At 48.2% G+C, this 25,701-nt stretch overlaps 1 protein-coding gene across 4 annotated transcripts in view; it reads right to left on the bottom strand.

Moving 5' to 3' along the window:
* The window catches only part of cacna1c (calcium channel, voltage-dependent, L type, alpha 1C subunit), a 1,225,933-nt gene that overhangs the window by 260,304 nt on the left and 939,928 nt on the right, over nucleotides 1–25,701 (bottom strand). For 2 of the 4 annotated variants that reach the window (XM_038780480.1, XM_038780479.1), the window contains one exon: nucleotides 15,266–15,349. In XM_038780480.1, coding sequence (XP_038636408.1) covers nucleotides 15,266–15,349 — 84 coding nt within the window. Of the gene's footprint in view, nucleotides 1–15,265; nucleotides 15,350–15,757; nucleotides 15,842–25,701 lie in introns of all 4 variants that reach the window. The other 2 variants (XM_038780477.1, XM_038780478.1) reach the window with 2 other exon arrangements.

The following is a 25,701-nucleotide window of genomic DNA, read 5'->3' on the forward strand; positions in this document are numbered from 1 at the left end:
ATTGTCACAAGTAGGCTTCAATGAAGTTACTGTGAAAAGCCCTGAGTCGCCACATTCCGGTGCTGGTTTGGCGCCATGTCTCCCCGTCGGCACTCCTTTCCTGGGGCGACCCGGCCTTGATGGGCCAGGCTGCTCTGCGGGCGTTTTGGATGACGCCGTGCCACCCTGCTCTGCCCGCTGCCCACCCGATGCACCAGGGATGGGACGGGGGGAGGCCGAGCGTCCCGGGACGTCCCGTGATGGAGTTAATGGGATGGGCTCCGAAACCACCTCCTCCCTCGGGGAGCCCGGTGGCCCCCGGGCCTCACTTTTGGATGGATGTGCGAATGGGGAGGTGCCCCGTCGCCCCACCGACACCTGACGCTGCCAGTCCTGGAGGCCTGAAACGGTTTCGACCAGGGTCCGAAGGTTCGCAGAGACGGAGTCCACGGAGTGAGACATTCCCGCCAGGGACTGTGCGACCTCAACCTGTGGGTGCGCAACGCCATCCAGCACGTGCGTCAGGCGGTTGATGCTCTCCGCAATTGACTGGTGGGACTGTGCCATTTCCTGCTGGGACTGTGCCATGGCGTGCTGCGACTGGGCCAAGGCCTGGTGAGACTCGGCCAAGGCCCGCAGTGCGCCGGCAAGGTCATGCTGGCTCTGGCGCATTGCTGCCTGTGAGAGGGTAGCCCTGTCCAGGGCCGAGGATGATGCATGCAAATGAAGCCCAACGCCCTGCATAACCTGACCCAGGACCGAAACTGTTTCACCCATTGCCTCGACCGCGGATGCCACCCGTGCGGTGTCGGCCTGGGTGGCTGCCATGAGTGGCACCACTACCTGCTCCTGGACGCGGTTCAACTCCTCTAACTGCGTCTACAGCTGCTGGAAGACGGCCCTCATCCCGTCATCGTGCCCCTGGGTTTCGAAGTGCATCGGCTGTGCGGGTGGGTCAAGTAAATCCAGGAACCCAGGAAACGTCTGGGAGCCAGCTGGATTCTGGGCCTGGCCTGCCCTCCAACAGTCCAGGCCCTCGGCTGCTCCGACCTCCACCTGCTGTACCTGCTCAGCTGTGTTGTGCGAACCAGACCGTGACCCAGGAGCCTCATCACTGAATTGCCCAACCAAGGTGAGTGTCTCTGGGATGGTGGATGGTGTGGGAGATAGCAGTGCCGCAAGCTCGAGGTCATCGTCCGTACAAATGTCGTTGGGGTCATCGGCCCACTGATGAGTGGCCGCAGGGTGTTCGCGGCTCATTTCTCCCTCTCCCTCGGTCACTGTCCTCTGCGCCTCCTGCTCGACAGAATCTGTTTGGGAGGATGGCACCCCTGACTGTGCTCCCGGCACCCTCTGGCGTGCGGCTCTGGGTGCGGTGGTGGTGGTGGTGGCAGGTGCTCGTCTTTGCCTGGATGCAGACGGCCCTGGTTGTTCGGCAGCACGTCCTTGGGAACAGAATGAAACGGGGTTATTTAGAAACGCTCGGCCGGGCGTTGGACGGTCCAGTGGGCAGAGTGTGAAGGGACAGAGGATAGGGGTGGGGTGTCCAGTGGGCAGAGTGTGAAGGGACAGAGGATGGGGGGTTGTCCAGTGGGCAGAGTGTGAAGGGACAGAGGATAGGGGTGGGGGGGGGGGTGGGGTGTCCAGTGGGCAGAGTGTGAAGGGACAGAGGATGGGGGGTTGTCCAGTGGGCAGAGTGTGAAGGGGCAGAGGATGGGGGTGGGGGGGGGGGGTGTCCAGCGGGCAGAGTGTGAAAGGACAGAGGATGGGTGGGGGGGGGTGTCCAGTGGGCAGAGTGTGAAGGGACAGAGGATGGGGGTGGGGGGGGGGGGGGTGTCCAGTGGGCAGAGTGTGAAGGGACAGAGGATGGGTGGGGGGGGGGGGGGTGTCTAGTGGGCAGAGTGTGAAAGGACAGAGGAGGGGTGGGGGGGGGGTGTCCAGTGGGCAGAGTGTGAAGGGACAGAGGATGGGGGTGGGGGGGTGTCCAGTGGGCAGAGTGTGAAGGGACAGAGGATGGGGGGTTGTCCAGTGGGCAGAGTGTGAAAGGACAGAGGATGGGTGGGGGGGGTGTCTAGTGGGCAGAGTGTGAAGGGACAGAGGATGGGGGTGGGGGGGGGTGTCCAGTGGGCAGAGTGTGAAGGGACAGAGGATGGGTGGGGGGGGGGGTGTCATGCAGGGTTGTCTCACTTGGTTCAGCCCCTCCAACCTCGCATTGCGCGACTATGGTGATATGAGTGGGAACACTGCCATTGGTGCAGAGCATTGGTTTCCCATTGGCTCTGGCTGGTCATGTGCCTCTCGTCTGATTGGCGGGGAGTAGTCATGTGACTGCTCACCAATTGGTCGAGAGGCAATTAGACCCCGCCTCCGAGGTGGGGTATAAGTACCCAGATTTCCCGACTAGCTGATTAAAGCCACAGTTTGGATCGTCATCGTGTCTCGCGTCCAATTGATGGTACATCAATTTAATCAGCTAGAATTTTGGAATGGAGCTACGCATCAAGCCTGAACATAGAACATAGAACAGTACAGCACAGAACAGGCCCTTCGGCCCTCGATGTTGTGCCGAGCAATGATCTCCCTACTCAAACCCACGTATCCACCCTATACCCGTAACCCAACAACCCCCACCCCCTTAACCTTACTTTTTAGGACACTACGGGCAATTTAGCATGGCCAATCCACCTAACCCGCACATCTTTGGACTGTGGGAGGAAACCGGAGCACCCGGAGGAAACCCACGCACACACGGGGAGGACGTGCAGACTCTGCACAGACAGTGACCCAGCGGGGAATCGAACCTGGGACCCTGGAGCTGTGAAGCATTTTGCTAACCACCATGCTACCGTGCTGCCCCTCCGCACTGACTGCCTCCGCACCAGCCCACATGCTTCAAATGCGTCTGCAATCTTTAAACATTGGCAGGCGTGTTTCAACAGTTACCTGACAACTGCAGCCAGCAAGCCCACCAAGGAGCAGAAACTCCACATCCTCCACTCGTGCGTGGGCACGGCGGTATATTCAATCATTGAGGACGAAAGTGATTATGATGCGGCCATGGATATCTTGAAAGGACACTTTCTCCGGCCGGTCAACGAAGTATACGCATGGCATCTCCTGACGACTAGACAGTAGTTCCCTGGTGAGTCACTCGATGAATTCTACCAGGCCCTCACAGTTCTAGGGAGAATGTGCGCCTGTCCCCAAGTTTCAGCGACTGAGCACATGGAACTTTTAATTAGAGACGCTTATGTTGCCGGCATGCAATCCTCCTCTATCCGGCAACGATTGCTGGAGAAGAACGCCCTCAGCCTAGCTGAGGCACGGACCCTTGCAACCTCCCTGGAGGTCGCCGACCTGAACGCCCGCGCAGCAACCCCCTGGACCTCGTGGCACGCGCCACCCCTGTCCTCCGCTGACCCCGAAACCCCCCAGGCCTGCGCTGCGGGACGCTCCAACAAGCTATCGGGGCCCCGCTCTATTTCTGTGGCCTATCTAAACACCCCCGCCCGCGCTGCCCGGCCCGCTTCGCTCTGTGTAAGGGCTGCAGGAAGAAGGGCCATTACGTGGTGGTCTGCCAGACCAAGTCGGTCGCTGCTGTTCCGCGCAGCGACCGCGGATCGGCCCCCCCCAGGGCCTCGCGCCGCACACCTACCTCTCCGGCCTGCCTCCCGGACCCTGCAACAGGCCCACGGTCCTCCCGACCCCCGCTCCTATCTGCCCCGACCGGCCCGCAGACGCCACTGACACTGCCCCCAGCTGCCACGAGGTTCCCACAGGCGCCGCCATCTTGGGTCCCGGAAGCCACATGCGGGTCATGGGTGCCACCATCTTGGGGCCCCGGCTCCACGTGCGGGTCCTGGGCGCCGCCATCTTTGGACCCCGATTCCATGTGTGGGTCCTGGGCGCCGCCATCTTGGGCCGACACGGAAGGCCCTGCCAGCGATTACTCTGCCACCAAGGATGACCTGGAACTCTCCCACGACTTGCTTCCATCACACTCGACCCGTCGCAACCACGCTCGCTCGCCAAGATTACGACAACGATCCAGCTCAATGGACACAAGACAAAATGCCTACTGGACTCGTGGAGCACGGAAAGTTTCGTCCACCCCGACACGGTAAGACGCTGCGCGCTCCCCATCCACCCAGTTTAGCATAAAATCGAATTGGCCTCGGGTTCACACTCCGTCCAAATCACCGGGTGCTGCATAGCGGACCTCACGGTCCAGGGGAGGGTTTTCAAAAACTTGAAACTCCTCATTCTCCCCCGTCTATGTGCTCCAGCACTCTTGGGCCTGGATTTCCAGTGCAACCTGCAGAGCTTAACCTTCCAATTTGGCGGCCCTATTCCCCCCCTTACTGTCTGCAGCCTCGCGTCCCTCAAAGTGGACCCCCCTTCCTTGTTTGCTAATCTCACCCCAGATTGTAAACCTGTCGCCACTCGGAGCAGACGCTACAGTGCCCAGGACCTGACCTTCATCGGGTCCGAGGTCCAGAGGCTCCTTAAGGAAGGAGTTATCGAGGCCAGCAACAGTCCCTGGCGAGCCCAAGTGCTGGTAGTTCGGACTGGGGAGAAAAACTGGATGGTCATTGATTACAGTCAGACCATCAACAGGTTTACGCAGCTGGACGCGTACCCTCTCCCCCGTATTTCCGACCTGGTTAACAGGATCGTGAAATACAAAGTCTTTTCCACGGTGGACCTTAAGTCCGCCTACCACCAGCTCCCCATCTGCGCGAGTGACCGCAAGTACACCGCGTTTGAGGCAGATGGGCGTCTCTACCACTTCCTCAGGGTTCCATTCGGTGTCACAAATGGGGTCTCGGTCTTCCAACCGGAGATGGACCGAATGGTCGACAAGCATGGGTTACGGGCGACCATCCCGTACCTCGATAACGTCACCATCTGTGGCCACGACCAGCAGGACCATGACATCAACCTTCAAAAATTCCTCCGAACCGCGAAACTCCTTAATTCAACCTACAATAAGGATAAGTGCCATCTAGCCATCCTCGGCTACGTGGTGCGTAACGGAGTGATAGGCCCCGACCCCGAACGCATGCGCCCCCTGATGGAACTCCCTCTCCCCAACTCCCTCAAAGCCCTCAAACGCTGCCTGGGCTTCTTCTCCTATTACGCCCAGTGGGTCCCCAACTACGCCGACAAAGCCCGCCCCCTCATCCAGTCCACCTCCTTTCCACTGTCGATGGAGGCCCGCCAGGCCTTTAGCCGCATCAAAGCGGATATCGCAAAGGCCACGATGCATTCTATCGACGAGTCCCTCCCATTCCAGGTCGAGAGCGACTCGTCTGACGTAGCTCTGGCGGCCATCCTGAACCAAGCGGGCAGACCCGTGGCCTTCTTCTCACGAACCCTCCACGCTTCCGAAATCCGCCACTCTTCGGTGGAAAAGGAGGTACAGGCCATAGTCGAAGCTGTGCGATATTGGAGGCACTATCTGGCCGGCAGGAGGTTTACCCTCCTCACAGACCAACGGTCAGTGGCTTTCATGTTCGATAATGCACAGAGGGGCAGGATCAAGAACGACAAGATCTTGCGGTGGCGGATCGAGTTGTCCACGTACAACTACAATATCTTGTATCGTCCTGGTAACCTCAACGAGCCTCCCGATGCCCTATCCCGCGGTACCTGTGCCAGCGCGCAGATTGACCGCCTCCGCTCCCTCCACACGGACCTCTGCCATCCAGGGGTCACCCGTTTCTACCAATTTATTAAGACCCGCCCTACTCCGTTGAGGAAGTCAGGACCGTCACCAGGAACTGCCACGTCTGCGCCGAGTGCAAACCGCACTTCTACCGCCCGAACGAGCGCATCTGATCAAGGCATCCCGCCCCTTTGAACACTAATCAAACACCTCATGAACGTCTTCTTGTTTTCCCTAGGAAGTCGTCCTCAGGATCCCCTCTCCCGACCTGGCTGGCCACTCCCGGGCCAATCTTGCTCCGGAAGCATGTGCGGGTGCACAAGTCCGACCCGTTAGTTGAGCGAGTCCAGTTACTCCATGCCAACCCGCAGTATGCGTACGTGGAGTATCCCGACGGTCAGCAGGATACGGTCTTGCTTCGGGACCTGGCACCCGCCGGCATGCGGCCTTCTCCTCTTCCAGCAACACCTCCCCCCCAACCACAATTCACCCCAGCGCCCCCCCCCCCCAGCGCCCGCATGACCCAGCGCATATACCCCCTCTTCCCTGATTACAGCGTCTCCACCACCGGCCCGGGGTACGGAGACACATCTACGACCGACGCACCCGGAGGCAAGGATGACCATTGGCCCAACGTCACCGGCTCCACTGCGACGGTCCACCAGAACACCACGGGCACCCGACAGGCTGATCGTGTCCATCTGATGCAACCATGGGACTTTATTGGACTCTATTGTAATTTTTTTTGCATTCTAATGTAGTATGTAGTATTGTTTATTTTGCCACGAGCCAGTGGGCAGCCCGTACCTTCTCGATTATCTCTACTCATACCACCAGTCCTCGGACACCCCCCCCCTCTCTTCCCCTCACCCCCCCCCCGCCTTCTTTCTCCACAAGGCGTGAATGTGGTGAAATGAGTGCGGGCACTGCCATTGGTGCAGAGCATTGGTTTCCCATTGGCTCTAGCTGGTCATGTGCCTCTCGTCTGATTGGCTGGGACTAGTCATGTGACTGCTCACCAATTGGTCGAGAGGCAAGTAGACCCCGCCTCTTAGGCGGGGGATAAGTACCCAGGTTTCCCGGCGGTCGGCCTTTCTCTGTAGTCGACCACCGGGCTAACAACTAGTTGATTAAAGCCACAGTTTGGATCTTCATTGTGTCTCGCGTCCAATTGATGGTACATCAGCGACCTCCCGGGTGGCAGACCCCCCCAGCAAGGTCCAGTGCCCTCTGCTCAAACATGGTCAGGGGGTGGAAAATGGGCGAACCCCCTCCGGTCCTGTTACGCTCCCGGGTATTGTGAGCGGTCTTGTCCTGTTGGGGGGGCATAGATAGATCATCAATTCGGCAGGTATCATCAGGGCATTCACATATTGGAGAAGGTTGTGGGGTCAAGTTGTAACTAAACCATTGCATCTCTCCAGGGGTCGCAGCGCTCATGTGGGTCTGTGACTACTTGGTAAACCACCCTCCACTCACTTTGCCCCCCTCCCCCTCGTGCCGGGGGGGAGGTGGGTGATTACGTACATGGGGGGGGGGGGGGGGGAGAAGGATTGTTGTGATCCGGGGGCACCCTCTTGGCACTTACCCTGGCAGCCCTGGTGAGGTCGTGGAGCTTCTTCCTGCATGCTCCTCAGACCGAGGGGTCTGCCCCACTGCACTCACGGCAGTGCCCACCTCACGCCAGGCCCGTCGCACTACGCTGGCAGGGTGGCGGTGCCCTCTTCTAGGACAGATGATGCTCCTCCTCCGCTCCACCTCATCCAGGAGCGCTTCGATATCTGCCTCTCCAAACCTCGGGCCGCCGTGGCTCCGACATCTATCTCCTCCCGTTGCTGTGCTCGCTCGCGCCTTTTGACGACGCAGAGCGGCGTCACGTGGGCGTCGTCGGGTCGTCATTTGGGCATCTCAGGATTATGGCGTCATTTTTCACGTTAGGTCCGCGGCCCCGGTCCTAGCCCATTTCCGGGGCGTGAATAGCTCGTGAGCGGGGCGTATCAGGCCATCGTGAAAGTCGCCCGATTTCACGACGGCCTTTGTGATTTTCCCGGGGGAGCGGAGAATTCCGCCCATGGTCTTTTGAGCCAGGGTTGCATTTTGGAAGCTTCCTGTCCAGTTTAAGGTCAACTGGGATTGTAACAATAGGCATTCTTGTGAATGTCCTGATGAGTGTAAGATGAAAAGCTTTGACAAAATGTATTTCTTTTAGCAATACTCAAGTTTTGTAATATGAAATTACTATTTGCAATTTCTCTATTTAAACTCACTGAAAAAGTTACACCTTTTGCTGATGAAGTGTAGCTGGAGATTTAACAATGTGCTGAGTCATAACTACTGCTGAAGCATTCATCTGGCCCTTGAAAACTAAGTTTCAATTCATCTATCAATTTTTTCATTATGAGAATTCCAAATATTTTAATACGATACATTTTTGTTTTAAAATATATTTATGATGTTTATGTCCCCAAAACCTATCTAGTTCTCTGTAAAATTTCAAGTGAAAAATAATGGGCGGTATTCTCCGCTAAGGCCAAAAATCGTGGCAGCCATCGTGAACTCGGCCTCGGAGCCCGCTCCCCGCACCAAATTCACCCCCACCCGGGGGACTAGGAGCGGGCCCCCGTCGTTCCCGGCCGCGACCTCGGCCGCCAGAAATGACGCACGAACGGCACTTTTCATGATGTCATCCGCGCATGCGCTGGTTGCCGGTTCCAACCCGCGCATGCGTGGATGACATCACCGCGCAGATTGCACAAACCCGCGCATGCGCTGTGCCGTCTTTCTACACCGCCGCCCGGAAAGATGTGGCAGCTTGATCTTGCCGGGCGGCGGAGGGGAAAGAGTGCGTCCGATTTGGACGATGGCCCGACGATCGGTGGGCACCGATCGCGGGCCTGTCCCCTCCGGAGCACAGTCGCGGTGCTCCCGTCCACATCGGGCCCCTAGATGCCCCAAACGGGCATCTGGCGCCCGTTTCAGGAATGCAGCGACCAGGTGTGGTTGCTGCCGTGGTGAAACGGGCTTGAAGGGCCGGCCGCTCGGCCCATTGGGCTTGGAGAATCGCCGTTCGCCGTGAAAAACGGCGAGCGGCGATTTTTCCGAGAAGGGGGGGGGGGGAGAATAGCGGGGGCGCCAGGGGGGAGTGTAAAAAATGTCGGGAGGCCCTCCCGCAATTCTCCCAGGCCGCGTGGGGAGCGGAGAATTCCACCCAATTAGTGCATTTTACTTCCTGGTTTGCTATCGGTGAGAATTCCTCAATGGTACTCTACTTAATAATATCACTTTTGCTGGAAGCCTGGGGACACCCCCTTGACCTTGCACTGGATTCAAATTAATTTCAGGAATGGTGAAATCTACGCCACAGAGATCACTAGACATTTGTAGGCAGCTTTCTTTGAGATCAGTGCTGAGTTCCAAGCTTCACTGCTGACTGAAAAATCTGGACGAATAATATGTAAAGGTTTTGGCAAAATCTCAGACAACAGTGATTTCACTCAATTACTGTAAACCATTATTTTAACATAGGACTTGTTTCCTTGTAATGTCTGGTCTAAAGAGATAAAAACTGACGGTGAAAGTTAATTTTTGGTTCGGGGCCAAAATGGACATGATATTGGTAATGCTCCCACGATGCCCACCTGCGGCCAGAGTCCGGAGGCTGGAAACATTTTCAGACTTGAACCTCGTTTGAATTTTATCAGCAAGGTGCAGGTGAAGCTCCCTGGCTTTAGACCTCAGAAAATTGTCTAGCCAGGCTGGCTAATTTCTTATTTTCATGAGAAAAGCTCAGGGTTGAACATCAGGCAATATCCTGAACTTGGTTTGCAACGTTCATGGTTCAGGCTTCCATTGCTCTATCTTCTGCTTCTTCCTGCCTGCAGTCCCATCAGGTCTCCCAATATTAAACATTTTTTTTGTCTGCTCTCCCTTGTTTAAAAACTAAAGAAGTTGATATTATTTCACATTAACATAAAACACGTAAATATGAATTGTTTTTTCTTCCATGAAAGGGATTTCCCCTTTGACAATGATTGATTGATTGATATTTATTGTCACATGTACGGAAGTACAGTGAAAAGTATTTTTCTGCGGCCAAGAGAACGTACACAGTATGTACATAGTAGACAAAAGAATAATCTTTTGTGTTGAAGTTGTATGAAATTGTATAACAGCAAATATTGGTTCCACATTCATAAATATATCTTGCAATTCATGCCAAGTCAACAATAGGTAGAGCATACATTTCCTGTGGATTTCAAATCATGCTAAAAACAAGAACAATGTAGTTACATGGCTAGACAGGTGAAGCCTGATTTAATACTGAGTGGCTTGACTTAAAAGTGGTCATATAGAAATATTCACAGTCACAACCATTTATTTGGTAAAATGGACACTTCAAAATAAATAAATATGCTAACGCAGAGGGTTCCAGTTCTGATTTTCAAATTAATTATACTTCAAAAATGTATATTTCTTAATACTAATTATAAACAACTGTAGATGGGCACATGAATTACCCAAATACAGTCAGTAAACATGTATCTGCTATTAATTAAAGAGAGCCACTTGTTTAAATCAAGAAATTTGATTAGACCTTTAACTAATTTCCTGGAAAAACATCGAAGGATAAATTGTATGTCACAAAACCAATTATTGATTGCATGCACAATGTGGCAACTAAAAGCAGAAGCCCATTAGGTTATTGTAGCATATAGTAAAGTTGTGCAACTGACTTTTGTGTGATTTGAAAAGGGGGACAGTGTAGCTAAACTCTTTTTGGGAGCACATTAGTTAATTTTGCTCAAAATTCCTTTTAGTGCTAGTTTACTCAGAAATTAACCTATTTGTGTTGAAGAACCAACTAGGGAACATGCTATCCTAGATTTGATATTCTGCAATGGGAAGTGCTTAATTAATAATCTTGTTGTGCAGGGTCCTTTCGAAAACAGTGACTATAATATGATGGAATCCTTCATTCAGATGGAAAGTAAAGAAGTTTGATCTGAAACTAGGGTCCTAAATCTAAACAAAGAGGAGTTGGCTAAGATAGATTGGAGAACTTAATTTAAAGGCAAGACGGTGGTGTCATATTCCACACTAGACTTATCGGGTATGTTGGCCTTCCCCCTTCCCCTTCCTTTCCCCTTCTCCTTCTCCCCTTCCCCTTCTCCCCTTCCCTCCTTCTCCCCCCTTCATTGCAAGAGAACTTGAGTACAGGAGCAAGGATATCTTTCTGCAGCATTACAGGACCTTGGTAACACCACACCTTGAGTATTATATACAGTTTTGGTTTCCTTATCTAAGAAAGGATATACTTCCCACAGAGTGCAGCATAGATTTACCAGACTGATTCCTGGGATGGCAGACTTGTCACATGAGGGGAGATTGGGTCGACTGTGCCTGTATTAACTGGAATTTAGAAGAACGAGAGGGGATCTAACTGAAATATATAAAATTCTGACAGGGCTAGATCGACTGGATGCAGGGATGTTGTTTCCTCTGGCCTGGGGTCTAGAACAAGGGGGGTCACAGTCTTAGGATATGGAGTAGGCCATTTAGGACTGAGATGAGGAGAAATTTCCTCACTCAGAGGTGGTGAACCTGTGGAATTCTCTACCACACAAGGCTGTGGAAGTCAAATCACTGAATATTTAAGAAGAAAATAGATAGAAAAAGGTGTCAAGGGGTATGGGGAAGCACAGAAGTATGGTGTTACGATGGAGGATGAACCATGATCATGTTGAATGATGGAGCAGGCTCAAAAAGGCCAAATGGCCTCCTCTTCCTATGTTCTATGTTTCAGTAACTATGCCACCAAGCACACAAAGAAATTTCAAGTCAAAACTAAACTCTCAGTGGTAACAGTTGATAAATTGATTAAAATCAGTTTTCAGAAGATACAAGTTAACACACTGAGAGTTTTGCTTGAATCATCAAGGTATTATTCTGAAAACATAAATTGTGCTTGTAAGGTTCACATGGATTATTATCATCTGAGTTTTGATCCATTTTACTTTCTGGAAGTATACTCCATCGCATTATTCATTTATTTAAAAGTGAATATTGAAGCTCTCCTGAAATTTTAGCTGACACTTCACCCTCATCCAATCACACTCAAAAAACATATTAATTGATTACATAGAATATATGGTACAGAAACAAGCCATTGGATCCAAACAGTCCACGCCAGTGTTGATACCCCACTTGAGCCTCCTCCTACCTTTTTTTGTCTAAATCTACAATCATAACCATCTATTTGCTTCTTCCACATACGTTTGTCTTGTTTCCCCTTAAATGAATGTATGGCATTCACTTCAACTATCCCTGAGGTAGCGAGTTCCACATTCTTACCGTTCTTTGGGTGTAGAAGTTTCATCTAATTTCTCTATTAGATTTCTTGGTGACCATCTTATATTGATGGCCTCTGGTTATGCTCTTTTATAGAAGAGGAAGCCTTCTCTGAATCCACTCGATCAAAACATTCTATAAGTTTAAAACTTCTACCAGGTCACCCCCTAGCCTTTTTTTCTCAAGAGATAAGAGACTCAGCCTGTCAAACCTCTCGTGATATGTATATTGAAGCATTTCTGGTATCATCCCTGTAAATCTTCTCTGCACCGTCTGCAATGCCACTATATCATTTTTATAACACTCTGACCAGAACTACATGCAGCATTCTAAATGTGGTCTAAACAAAGTTCAATACTGGTTTAGCATAACCTCCCCAATTTCCAACGGCCTTAAGAACCTCTAGTGCAACTTGTAATAATCAATGAAGTTGTATTCTGAGATTCCACTGTTCCTCTACCCCTCTAGAATTGTAGTTTCCATTTCCTACCCTACTCTTCCTAACAAAATATACTCCCTCACTTTTATCTGTGTTGAACTATATTTGCCAATTATTTGCCCATTCTGCAAGTTTATTAATGTTCTCCTGTAATTTGTTGCATTCCTCCTCAGTATAACTTCTGCCAAAACCAAGATCCTAAGTTTCTAAATTGTGGAATCCATAATTATTGACAATTAAGTTTTTGATTATATTTAATTCTAAACAATAATAACAGGTTTAATAACAGCTATGGATGCTTCATGTTGCAGTTTCTGGTGTGGCTGACATTGTAGTAGGATTCTTAAAAAATTAACCTGCCTTTAAATCTCTTCAATCAATTGCATAACATATTTATTTAATCAGTACCAAAACATTGTGTATACACAAGAAGTAATGGACTTCTGCTAGAAGATGCACACTATTGCAGGGATCTAGTTTTATAGAATCATTGTTGGAAGTGTGGATACCTTGGTCAAAGACCTTGGACAAATAAGCACACTGTAGTTACTCATATTAAGAAAATCCAATCATGCTTCGTGATAGAGAGGTAACGCAAAGTTGTTATAGACTGTATAGCAGATATTCAAGTGCACACAAACTTATGACAGATTTTTTAAAAAGTTTTAATTACACTGAAGTTCCAGTTATAATGAAACTTAATTTATACCAAAAACTTGCAGTTAATTATATTGAAATTGTTATTTATTGATTTCTAGTTAATTCTTATCCAATAGGATTTAATGATAAAAGTGTTCCAATGCAATCAAAGTTTTAACATTGGAGAAATATTAAAAGTGAGATTTATGATTAATAACAGTGAGGCAGGTCACAAACCTACTTAAGCAACTTTAGTTTTGTTTATCTTTAACTGAGGTACGAAAAGAAAATCCCGGCCGCGATTCTCCCAAAGGGAGACAAAGTGCCGACGCCGGAGTGATAACCGGAATGTTTCACTCCGGCGTGGAGGCTGCTCCTCGCCCCTTATTCTCCCACCCCCAGGGGGCTAGGAGCGGCGGCGCGTCAATCTTGCACGCCGGGCCTTGACGCTTGTGTCAAAGCGGCACCGCCTGAATGACGCGGCCAGCGGCGCTGAAATGACATCACCCGTGCATGCGCAGGTTGGCCGGCGCCAGCCCACGCAAGCGCGGTTGCCGTCTAACCCCTCCGCTGCCCCACAAGACATGGAGGATTGATCTTGCGGGGCGGCGGAGGGAAAAGAGTGCGTCTTTCAGAGACGCTGTCCCGACGATCGGTGGGCACCGATCGCGGGCCAGACCCCTCCTGAGCAGCCCCCTGGTGCTCGATCCTCCCTCCGCCCCCCACAGGCCCCACACGCAGCGGTCGCATGCTGTTCACGCCGGCAGCGACCAGGTGTGGTTGGCACCGGCGTGAACCGGTCGCATTAGGCAGGCCGCTCGGCCCATCCGAGCGGCCTGTCGCAAAACGCGACACGCCGTTTTGGGGGAGGTGGGAGAATCGCGTGCGGGTGCCGTGGAGTGAATCGCCCGGCACTCCCGCGATTCTCCCACCCGGCATGGTGGAGAATCATGCCCCCCATTTTTAAACAAAAACAAGTGAGTCTTAGGCCTGCACAGTTATGTTTACTGGTTATGCATTTTTGTTTTATTTGTTCACAGGTTGTGGGCACTGCTTGCTATGCTAACATTTTTTTTTTTTTTCCATTTTTTTTTTGTTTTAAAATTTAAATTACCCAATTATTTTTTCCAATTAAGGGGCAATTTAGTGTGACCAATCCACCTACTCTGCACATTTTTGGGTTGTGGGGGCGAAACCCACGCAGACACGGGGAGAATGTGCAAACTCCACACAGACAGTGACCCAGGGCCGGGATTCGAACCTGGGACCTCAGCGCCGTGAGGCGGTTGTGCTAACCACTAGGCCACCTTGCTATGCTAACATTTATTGTCCATCCCTAATTGCCATGAAGAAGATGGTGGTTAGCTGCCTCCTTAAACTGCTGCAGTTTATGTGGTTTGGTACACCCACGGTGCTGTGAGGAAGGGAGTTCCAGGATTTTGATCCATCAAAAGTGAAGGAACGGCAATATATCTCCAAGTCAGGATGCTCTGTGGCTCGGAGGGGAACTTGGAGTTGGTGGTTCTCATATGTCTGTTGCTCTTGCCCTTACCAGTGTTAGGGGGTCATGGATTTTTAGGGGACTGTTGAAGGAGCCCACCCTCACATTGGCAGTACCAGGGGCATTCCATCGGGGAGGTGACAGGAGTTCTGTAATGGGGGGGGGAGGCAAGGACCCACGGTGGGGGGGGGTTCCCTATCTGGGAGGGAGAGGGGGTTGTTCCATGTCCATGGGGTCCTTGGTTTTTCTATTTTTAATGGTGAAAGCTGAAGTTGCTGGAGATATGAACTCTGAATGAGCCCTCCTCGCCAGTGCGACATCATGCGACCCACCTTCTGGGTTCTTTTGTCAAAGTGTCAAAAAATATGACTGGAAAAGCTGGATACTTATTAAATTATTTCAAGCTGCCTTGCCAAAAATGTATATTTTTAATTGAAAAAATCTTATGGCTTTGCTATCTCTGTCACATTGGATAAATTTTGGCATTAATTTTCTAAACCAGAAATCAGAGTAATTTAAAACGAAAGTCACTGTAGGCATTATGCTGCACTCTAAACCTGCTATACAGTTTTTAAGTCATGCCAGGCTTGGGGACAGAAAAAAGGATGATATTACAAACATAAAACTGTAATTGAACAAAAGAATAACAAACAGGAGTGGAGCAGGCATGTTCATTGAGATGGTTACTTACGTTCACCTCTGTGATTGCTATATCAACAACGCTACCCACAACAATTAAGGCGTCAAATATATTCCATGCATCACAAAAATAGTGCTGCATGTGGAAAAAAAAGGGGGAAAAAGACAAGGAAACAATAAAAAAGAAAAAAGGGAAGAGAAGAGAAAATAAGAGAAAGAGGTTACATGTGCACAGTATTTCCTCTTATAGACATGACTATCTCTGAAGAGATGACTCTTGTCACCGACACGTCCAGGACTTCAAACTGTGCCAGTTGGGACATGTTAAGCCATTTTGTTACAGAACAAAATTCACAATTTTTCCAAATATCATATCCCGTTTTGACCTGTGTTGCTTTCCTAATTCTGTGAAGTCTTACCAGTTCCATTGCAGTAGTTGTGATTAGTTCAACTAATAGAATTAAATATTTGACAAAGTGAAGCTGGTTAAGAAACAAAGAAAAAATAGACAGGTCCGATCTGGAAGAGTGTCATGTATACTCACATTGATCTCACTCAGAATGACGTCTATAATGCTGCCAATTACGATGAGGAAGTCAAAAACATTCCAAGGATCACTAAAGTAACCCTACATGGTGCAGGTGGGAAGTGGGGGTGGGGGGTGAAAGGCAGGTTAGAAGTTGGTCTTAGATTCAAGACTTTACGGCAAATATTCTCATATTCGATAACCTCAAGTCAGCACCACAACATAGTTTTACACCATTCGTAGTTCTTGTGCTGGTCCAAATCACATTTTAATATTATACCAGAAATACAATGTCTGATGAAAATAATCTACTTTCTCCCTTTTTCCATTTTTTCGGGTTACATGATCAAGAGGCAGGTGATTTGGTTCCACACCTCGATCCATATCCCATAGAATCTGCCTTTAGGAGACAGTGATCCTTTCCCTGTATGGAAATAATGTCTGGTCTTTAGTGTCTCTGCAGCTATATTGCTGAGATTGAAAACTCACAATACATGGATTAGTCTTACTGGGAAAATTTGGCAGCAGCTCAAACAATGCATTTTAAATAAAGGATTTAGTTTTAGTAGTATGGTGCAGCCTTTTTAGAAGCACTGTTGGTGCTTATTAAACTAGGTTGGAGGCTTTTACTGTTCATCTTTTGTCTCCTGATTAGAAAATAAAAGTCAAGAAGGGGAAGACAATGAATTCTTCCTAAGGATTAGTACAAGATGTGCTTTTTAGTTAAAAAAAAACACTTTTGTTAACAACGTAGAATATTAGCATTTTAACAAGGTGAACTTACATCTCCTTTAAAATTAAATATTCATGATAACTTTAATTTCATAGGTATCATTTTGTGTTTATGAATCCTGTCCCATCCCATTCCAGTTAAGTACCAAACTTGTAATTTCAAAAGCTGTTAACTTTAATCATGAAGTTAAAACATAAATAGTTTGGGGGCTGGGGCGTGGGTAATGTTAAAGCCAGCATTCTCAGGCACAGCAGAGACAGGGATATATTTATAGAATGGCATTGAGAAGGGAATTTATAAACACACCAATGCTCTTCCTAAAGGGGCACAGCCAGCACAATAAAGTTATTTGGTAATGATTTTTCTCTCATGATTAATCAACACGTTATTCATGTTGTTAATCACTGTATACCTTTAGGTAATGGGAGATGAAATGAGGATGACAAATGCTTCTTTTACACTCTTAAGGATTTTTAAAAAATCCTTAAAAAATTTGTAGAAACATTTTTTTAAATATAAAATATTGCAGGAATTGACATTGTTAGGTTAAAATACTCATTACAATCATATGCCAATTATTTTTCTTCATTGCTTAGTTCTTACATGTTCTTAGTTAAGTGCTTAAACTTAGATCGGAAAACAAAATATCCAGGGCCAGATTTTCGTGCCCCAAAAAAGTCAGGAATGGTCAAATGAGAAGGGATTTTTGTAGATGGGACATGCTTCCACTGATGCTGGCGGGGAGGGTTCAGACATTGAAGGTGACTGACTTTCCGAGGCTGCTTTTCTTTTTTCATTGTCTCCCGAGTTTTTTCCCAAAGGCTTTTTTCAGAAGTATTAATGTGGCGATATTGAGGTTTATATGGGTGGGTAAAACCCTGAGAGTAAAGTGGGTACTCCTAGAACGGGCCCGCGGGGAAGGGGGATTGGCTCTCCTGAGCATTATTAACTATTACTGGGCCACCAACATATCGATGGTCAGGAAGTGGGTAGTGGGTGAGGGGTCGGTCTGGGAGCGAATAGAAGCAGCATCCTGCAAAGATATGAGTCTGGAGTCTTTATTGACAGCGCCCCTGTCGTTCTCGCCGGCTCGGCGCTCCACAAGTCCTGTGGTGGTGGCAGCCCTGAGGGTGTGGGGACAATGGAGGCAGCATATGAGACTGGAGGGGGTGTCATTGTGGTCACCGATCTGTGACAATCACCGGTTTGTCCCGGGGGGGCTGGATGGGGGCTTTAAGGTATGGCAGCTGGCAGGGATCGAGTGGTTTGGGGATTTATTCATCCAGGAGGGCTTCCCCACCTTGGAGATATTAAAGGAGGAGTTTGACTTGCTGGGAGGGAACGGGTTTCGGTATCCTCAAGTGCTGGACTTTGTACAGAGACAGGTCCCAAGCTTTCCTTGCCTCCCCTGAGGGGACTACAGGATAAAGTGCTGTCAAAAACAGGGGTTGGAGGTGGGAAGGTTTCGGACATATACAGGAATTGTTAGAGTGGGAAGGGGCCCCTATCAGTGAGATGAAAATGTGGGAAGAGGAGTTGGGAGGGGAGCTGGAAACTGAACTGTGGGAAAAAGCCTTGAAAAGGGTCAATTCATCCTCGTCCTGTGCTAGGCTCAGCTTGATTCAGTTCAAGGTAGTCCACAGGACCCACATAACGGTAGCCCGGATGAGTAGGTTCTTCGAGGAGGTGGACGACAGATGTGGGCGGTGTGGGGTAGCCCGGCCAACTATGTTCATATGTTCTGGGCATGTCCGAATTCTGGCAGGGATTTGCAGATGTTATGTCAGAAGTCCTGGAAGGTAGGGTAACTCCGAGTCTAGAATTAGCAATATTTGGGGTGTCGGAAGATCCTGGGGCAAAGGGGGGAAGGGAGGCCGATATTCTGGCCTTCTCCTCCCTGGTGGCCCGGAGATGGATCTTGCTGAGATGGAGGGACTCGAAGCCCCCAAAATCAGGAGTGTGGGTCAGCGATATGGTAGAGTTTCTCAGTCTGGAGAAAATCAAGTTTGCTTTAAGAGGATCAATACAGTGTTGAGATGTATTAAAACATTTTTACAATTGTAAAACAGTGGCTCCTGAGGTATGCCCATGGTGGATACTGGGTGAGTGGCTGTGGAGGATATATGGAAGACATAGAGGGGGCATGGGGTAAAAGATGGTATGGAGGAGGTGAAGGGGCATGGATGAGTGATGGGGATATTAGGGAGCATGGGGGACTGAAAAAGGTTGAGAGTCATTGGAGTTGTGAGGAGTGAGCATTAGACGGTTAAAAAATGATATGCAGAGCTGGGCCATTGTTCCCAAGAACTTTGGCAGGCCTTCTAACCAGACTACCTTAGCACCAATATTCCTCCGATGCTGTCTCAGGCCTGCCTGAGGCAGCAGACCTGAACCTTGTTGCAGACGTCTTTAGGTGATTGAAATATGGTGGTTATGGGAAGAGGTGATGGGTTCGGGTTGGCAAAGCCAGGAATTGCCCTGACTTGCGTTTCCCACACAGAGATGAAAGTCCAGCCCCAGGGGTTCAAAATTGTTCATTGTTGATTTATGCTTTATCTATAAAACCGAGGCGTGGGGTTGAGTGCTTCAGACACTCAAAATTCATTGCCATCAACAGATCTTTTAACTAATAGACATCTGTGCGTTTAGTAATTTTGAATGGCCATCAGATATCTTTGGCTAATTACTGAGGCCTCAGGAATCTTTTGGAGAAAAAAAATATTTATTTTAGGTAAATTACAGAAAACATTTAATCTGGCTCTTGGAAAAAAGATAATTGGCAGCTAAAATGTACTCAATTTACATACATTGTTGAAGCATTTTAAAACTATGCATGCATGTCATCTGAACTTTTTTTTGTAATGTATCCAAATTATACATTTTGCTCGTTCCCTGCAAGAAGGCAAATTAAACATGCTGAGGAGCAGCATTTCAATGAGCAGTGGACAATTACAATGCTATAAAATGCAGGCAGCAACAAGCAGTAACTCATTCTATTGCTGATGTAAGGAGATTGATGTCTACCAGCAAGTCAGAAAATAACATCCTCATAGAAATATGGTATGCATGCTTTAAAATGCTCTCAGCTGCTCCATTTATTTTCAATATTCATCAGGTGGACATGCTTAACAATGTTTTATTTGGGTGCATGTTCTTTAGTGGCAATTTTCCTCTGCAATTGTTTTACAGCTAACAAAAAGTTCAGAGTTTTACCTGGTTGATGTGGCTTGAATATTTAGTCAAGGTATATAAAATTACAGAGTTTGTAGTTGTGCTTTATAATAAGGGACAAAAGATCCATTCTTTCCATATTATATTTAGGTTAGCTCTGTATATACTGTGCCTAAGAAACAGTACAAGTTCAATTTACAGCTTCAGACAATCTGCAGTTCATAACCATTTCACCAGCCTGCACTGGCTGTGCTGATGACTCATTATGACACTTTAAATCCAGTTGAGAAACCATCTATGAATCATTTTCTTTGACCCATGAATTACAGTTCCATTTTGCTGAAAAATAATTGTTTAAAGGGATATTGTTTGACCTCAGCCAATAGTTGGAGTGCCACAATTCTCACTGTCCTCAGACTAGAGAGGGGAAATATTAGCTAGAATTTTGGCTCCTGATCATTATCCAGTGAACAGTGATTGCTAGTTCCATATGTGCGCAAAGTAGGTGAGAATAGGATTGGGTTCAGCTGTAATGCCCTCCATGGTTCAATAGGCTGCCAAGTTGGCTCACATGTGAATCATGGCCATATCTAAACAAGAGTGCCTTCAAGAGAAGGGAGAAAAGATGAGAAACTGGTGGGTGGGAAAGTCATGAGGGGAAGGGCTTTGTCCTTTTGCTCGGGAAGGAAAATAACTTGCAGTTATTTACAGGTTAGTGTTACAGTGATGTTTTCTGACCTAAATTGATCAAAATTATGCTTCCTGAGTATTAAACAAAAATGTTCCCAAATACTTTTACATAAAGAAAGTGGCCCTTAAATATAAACAAACCAAAGACAGCAATGGCAAACAGATTAGCATAATATGTGCGATCAATGTTAAAACCCACACAATCTTTTGTTAAATATATAAATTTAAAGTTTTTTTCAGGCCCGTGCTGGTGAAAGGTATGAACAGATTTAAACAATACAGTTAAGCAAACCAATAAATTTATCAAAATCATTCACCTATTTTGTATAATTCTTACCAATTGATAAAACATGAATAAAGTGATGTCAACCAGAGAAAATGAACTGATTCAATAAACTGTCCTCAAAGCAAATGCCAGAGCTCATCTGCTTTCACCATTATTTCCTGAATTGTTTTACCTTGGAGAGATCAGGGATAGGGAAGTGAATAAAGAAAAAATATTCTTGTCTAAACTTGATGTAAAGGATACTCGTGTGAAGACACTCAAGTTTTCTTTACAGGTAGATAAGATGGCAATATAATTTGTGGCACAATGTTATCCATGAGCTGCAATGATAAAATTTATAGCATGGCCACTCTAATTGAGCATTTTAAATGTATGCCCAATAGAGCAGCAAATTCTCCTGCCACTCTTACAAAATAAAAAAGAATAATAGTGTGGACAGGAATTCAAATAATCAAATATTTATCTTTAGTAAAAGCATCTACTTGAAATAAATCTCCTTTTTTGAACATGATATTATATTAGTGAAAATCAGGGTGTATCTCCAAGCAACAAAGTCGAATTGTGATTCTTCCTCTTCCTCCCTGGAATCCTACCTCCTGAAAACATGACTGCAGTGTGAAATCAATTTAATCAAGATCCGAAGAGTGGAAACCTATTTCCATAACAACGTCTTCCTTTACCAGGGAACTGTTAACCAAACAAAGATATGTTATTCTCTTTCAATGACTACAGGATCATAGAATGTTTGCAGCACAAAGGGAGGCCACTCAGGTCTGTGTACTGGCTCTCTGCAAGAACAACACAGCTAATTCCACAGCCCTACCATTTTGCTGGAGGTCCTGTTTTTGTTTTATTTTCCAACCACTCAATTCACTGTTGAAAGCCATGGTTGAATTGGCCTCAACCCCATAAGATTGCTCAGTAGTGTGGTCGGCACATCTTTGAGTGCAAAGTAAAAAACTTCAGCAACATGTCTCTTTTTAATGCAATTTTCAGGAATCAACCTCGCTGAACTGCTTCAAATACAAGAATACCCTACTTTAATAAGGAGGCAAAAACTGCATGCAATACTCTAGGTGCGGTCTCGTCAATACCCTGCAAAGTTGGAGCAGGACTTACATGAGAACATATGAAAAAGGAGCAGGGGTATGTCAGTTGGCCCATTGGGCCTGCTCTGGCACTTAGTAAAATCATGGCTGATATGATTGTGGCCTTAAATCTACTTTCCTGCCTGTCCCCCATAACTCTTGACTCCCTTGTTAACCAAAAATATAACTGAGCCTTAAATATATTTAATGACATAACCTCCACTGCTCTCTGTGGAAGAGAATTCCAAAGACTAACGACCATTTGAAAGAAGAAATTCCTCATCTCTGTCTTAAATGGGAGACGCAAGGGGCAGGATTCTCTGGCCGACGTCTGACTCGGTAAACACAATTGCGTGGAGAATGGTGCGTTAGGCAAAAATCGTGGCTGGTACCAGAGGCCTGACAGAATGCCAGGCTCCGGTGCCTCGACAGCGGCATCAATGCGTTATACTCTGCACATACAGTAAACATCGTTGGCATATCATCAGCAAGCCTGACCCAATATTCTCTAGAGCTTCTGCAATGCTCTGCCTCTGCCAGGAGGAATTACCGACGGCGAGCTTCACTTGGGTTTCAAAAATTGGGAAAAAGGCGCCATGGCTGTTGAGGGTAAGAGTCCAACATCGCCACAGTGTTCTGACAGTTGTGCAGAGTATTCTATTACACTCCTGACTTGTGCCTTGTACATGGTGGACAGGCTTTGGGGGGTCAGGAGGTGAATTATGCACCACAGGATTCCTAACCTTTGACCTGCCCTGGTAGCCACAATGTTAATATGGCTAGTCCAGTTCAGTTTCTGATCAATGGGTACCCCCAGAATGTTGATTGTAGGGAATTCAGCGACAGTAATGCCATTAAATGTCAGGGAACAGTGGTTGGATCCTCTCTTGTAGGAGATGGCCATTGCCTGACACTTGTGTGGCACGAATGTAACTTGCCACTTGTCAGCCCATGCCTGGATATTATCTCGGTCTTGCTGCATTTGGATATGGACTGCTTCATTATCTGAGGAGTCACAAATGTTCTGTTCTTCCTGCCCAAGTGGACAACCTCACATTTTCACAACCGTATCAGCCCATTTTTTGTCCACTCGCTTAACCTATCTATATCCCTTTGCAGACTCTGTGGGAGCAATTTAACCACCGCTTTGCGCCCAGCACAGATCTGGATCGCCAGGTAAAGAGCAGGAAAGGCCAAAATCGAGATTCGCGCTGGCCTGTTCCCAATGGCGAGTTCCAGATCTCATCCGAAAATGGGGAGCATATCATTAACCTTCATTTGCATTCATTTCAATCTCATTAGCGGGATTAAACTCTAATGCAGCAGCCTCCTGGAAATTACCTGACTCCCGAACGGGAATTCATGTGGGCGTCGTTTAGTACTTTTCAAAAATGTGAAGCTGGTGCAATGGCTGATGTGGGGAAGTGAGGAGGTGAGTAGCTATTGCCATTTTCCAGCAAGCAGCTCAAGAGCACTGGTGTTGCTGCCTTAGTGCTCTGGGGGGGGGGGGGGGGGGGGGGTGGACCACTCAGGAGGGTTGGGCTTGATCAGGGGCTGATGTGTACCAGGTCGGAGGTCAGCCCTGGATCGGAGTGGGGGGAAGGGGGTTGAAAGGTGTTCTGTCTGAGGCCTTCAAGCCATCTTTAAATATTGTGGAAACACATAATGGGTAACCACAGCTGCAGACTATCTGTCCTACCAAATATTTCCAGGACAAAACACTGCTGCGACTTCAATGCTGAAAGTCAATTTCACTCCTTTTGACTGTGACCAGCCTCTAGCTTTCCGTCTGAAGGCTTTTTCAAATGGTGAACTTGCCTTGTTAGCTGTGAGAGCACTTCACAGCTGCAGACTGAGTTTGGTGCTTGCTCCTGCTGGTGGCTGCAGATGCCTGGAGGCTGCTGTTGCTGTTTCCTTCCATTTTTGTAGCCGGAAAAAAGGAGAATTTTTTCTAAGATACCTGCGTTCTGGAATATCGGGCTCAGGGAAGTATGAGTCCAGAAGGCAATCCGGTTTGAGGGAAGACTACGCTGCAGGACCTGCTGCGTAACATTGATCCAAATAGGCCACCTGATGATGCCATTGAAGAAACGCTTTCACAGATTGCTGATGCTTTGTTGCTAGTGTGTTGAGTGCTGCATGCAACTGGCATGTCACCACGGGTTAAACATGCTGGAAGTCAAGGATGTTCAACTGCACCTTGAGCACCAGTCGAATATGTGGATGCCAATATTTGGTTCCTGTGGGATTGGGTCATGTGGGAGGGTCTCACAGTTGAAGCTACTGGACAGAGAATGGTACTGATACATGGAACAAGGAGCACATTGACGGACAAATCATTTCTATGATAATGTTCTGGACATGATAACACATTCTCAGACTTATCCTCCATTTCTGTTGAGGAACCTGTGAGGGGTGATACTATGCGTTTGATTTTTTTCATGAAAATGAGCTGATATAGCTTTGTATTGGTACCAATATCAAACGGTGACGCTTCGTTGTTGTTTAATTGTTGGTGCGATATGTGAAATGATACGTAGTTGATTTTCAAATCTTTGTTACTGTTAACCGTTTAATAAACAAAATATTCTCAACTCTCAAGTGCCTCCTCGAAGTTACACATGCCATGTCTCAGAGGATGATTAGTGCATTGCATTTCAAGCAACCTTTGAAGCCTGACCTGTGTGTCTGAAGTAGGAGCTTTAGCACCACAGAGGCAACTGCGAGCAATCAAACACTAAAGAGCAGGGCTTCAGCACTGGGGATCCTCTTGTGGCCAAAGGGTAAGTGTGTGGATCAGGGAAGGGCACCGGCGCATGGTCCCCCTAATGTTGCCGGCAGAGGTCTGGGCCTCCTGATGTGACCATGGTGAGTGTGCAGGGCAAGGTTTGCCAGTACAACTGGCTTGCTGGATAGCACTCTGAGAGAAGGTGAGTTACGTAAGGGTGGGGGAGACTTGTGGGATTTGAGGGTCACTGGATGGAAGCCCTAACTGATTGTCGGTCTATCTCCTTCTCCAATTCCTTACAGATACCAAAATGGTTGGTGGTGTCGGTCCCATAGCGGCTGCACTCACATTGCTAGTAGCAACACAGGCGGCCAGGGGCCGGAGAGGGCAGCAATGACGAAGCAGGCTGGAAGTGGCACCCCATGTGCGGGGGGCCCTCACACACTCTGAAGACCTGGCGCCTATCAGAAGGAACCCAGAGGGGGAGGCCAGGAAAGGCCCAAGGTGCACAGGCTTCATTGCTCTTTTAATGAGGTGACAGTCAGCATGTGCCACAGAAGATTCCACCTCAGGAGAGAAACAGTGTAGTACCTGTGCTATGTACTCGCTGAGTTGGCACCCCGTGGAGGAGGAGGAGGAGGATGCCCATCCCTGGTGACCGTGAAGGTCACCCCAGCCCTCAAGTTGATGCCACCACTTAATTCCAGGTCTCCAACGGGGAACTGTGCGGCATTTCACAATCAACAGCCCACAGGTGTATCCGGGTGGTCATGGATGTCCTGCATACTCAGGCATCAGGCTTTATCACCTTTGAGCTGGACCAGGCCCATTAAGTTGCCTGGGATTTGCTGTCATTACCAAGCAGAAACTATTATGAATAGTATTGATCTAATGTAAACTCTGAATAAATCTCACAGCCGGAATTCCCCCTTTTGGGGACTAAGTCCCCACACCCGCCGGAAAACGGGTCAGAATCACTCTGGAATTTTTCCTCGAAAGTATGGGGTGATTCTACATTTTCCAGGGGACTAGCAGGGGGGGGGAAGATTAGGGCTCCCTGTCAAAATGGCATCCCAATCTGCAAACAGCCATTCCTGCTGTCAAGATCAGCTCGCCAGCAGGAAATTTCTCAATGCGCAGCCTTGACAGAGTGATCCTCCCCAAGGTCATAGCAGTGCCATCCAGATGCCAGTCTGGTACTGCCTGCATGCCCATGTGGCAATGTCAGGCTGGCAGGGGCATTACCAGGCTGGCAGTGCCAAACTG

This window comes from Scyliorhinus canicula, chromosome 20 (genome assembly GCF_902713615.1).
Source record: "Scyliorhinus canicula chromosome 20, sScyCan1.1, whole genome shotgun sequence".
Lineage (NCBI taxonomy): Eukaryota > Metazoa > Chordata > Chondrichthyes > Carcharhiniformes > Scyliorhinidae > Scyliorhinus > Scyliorhinus canicula.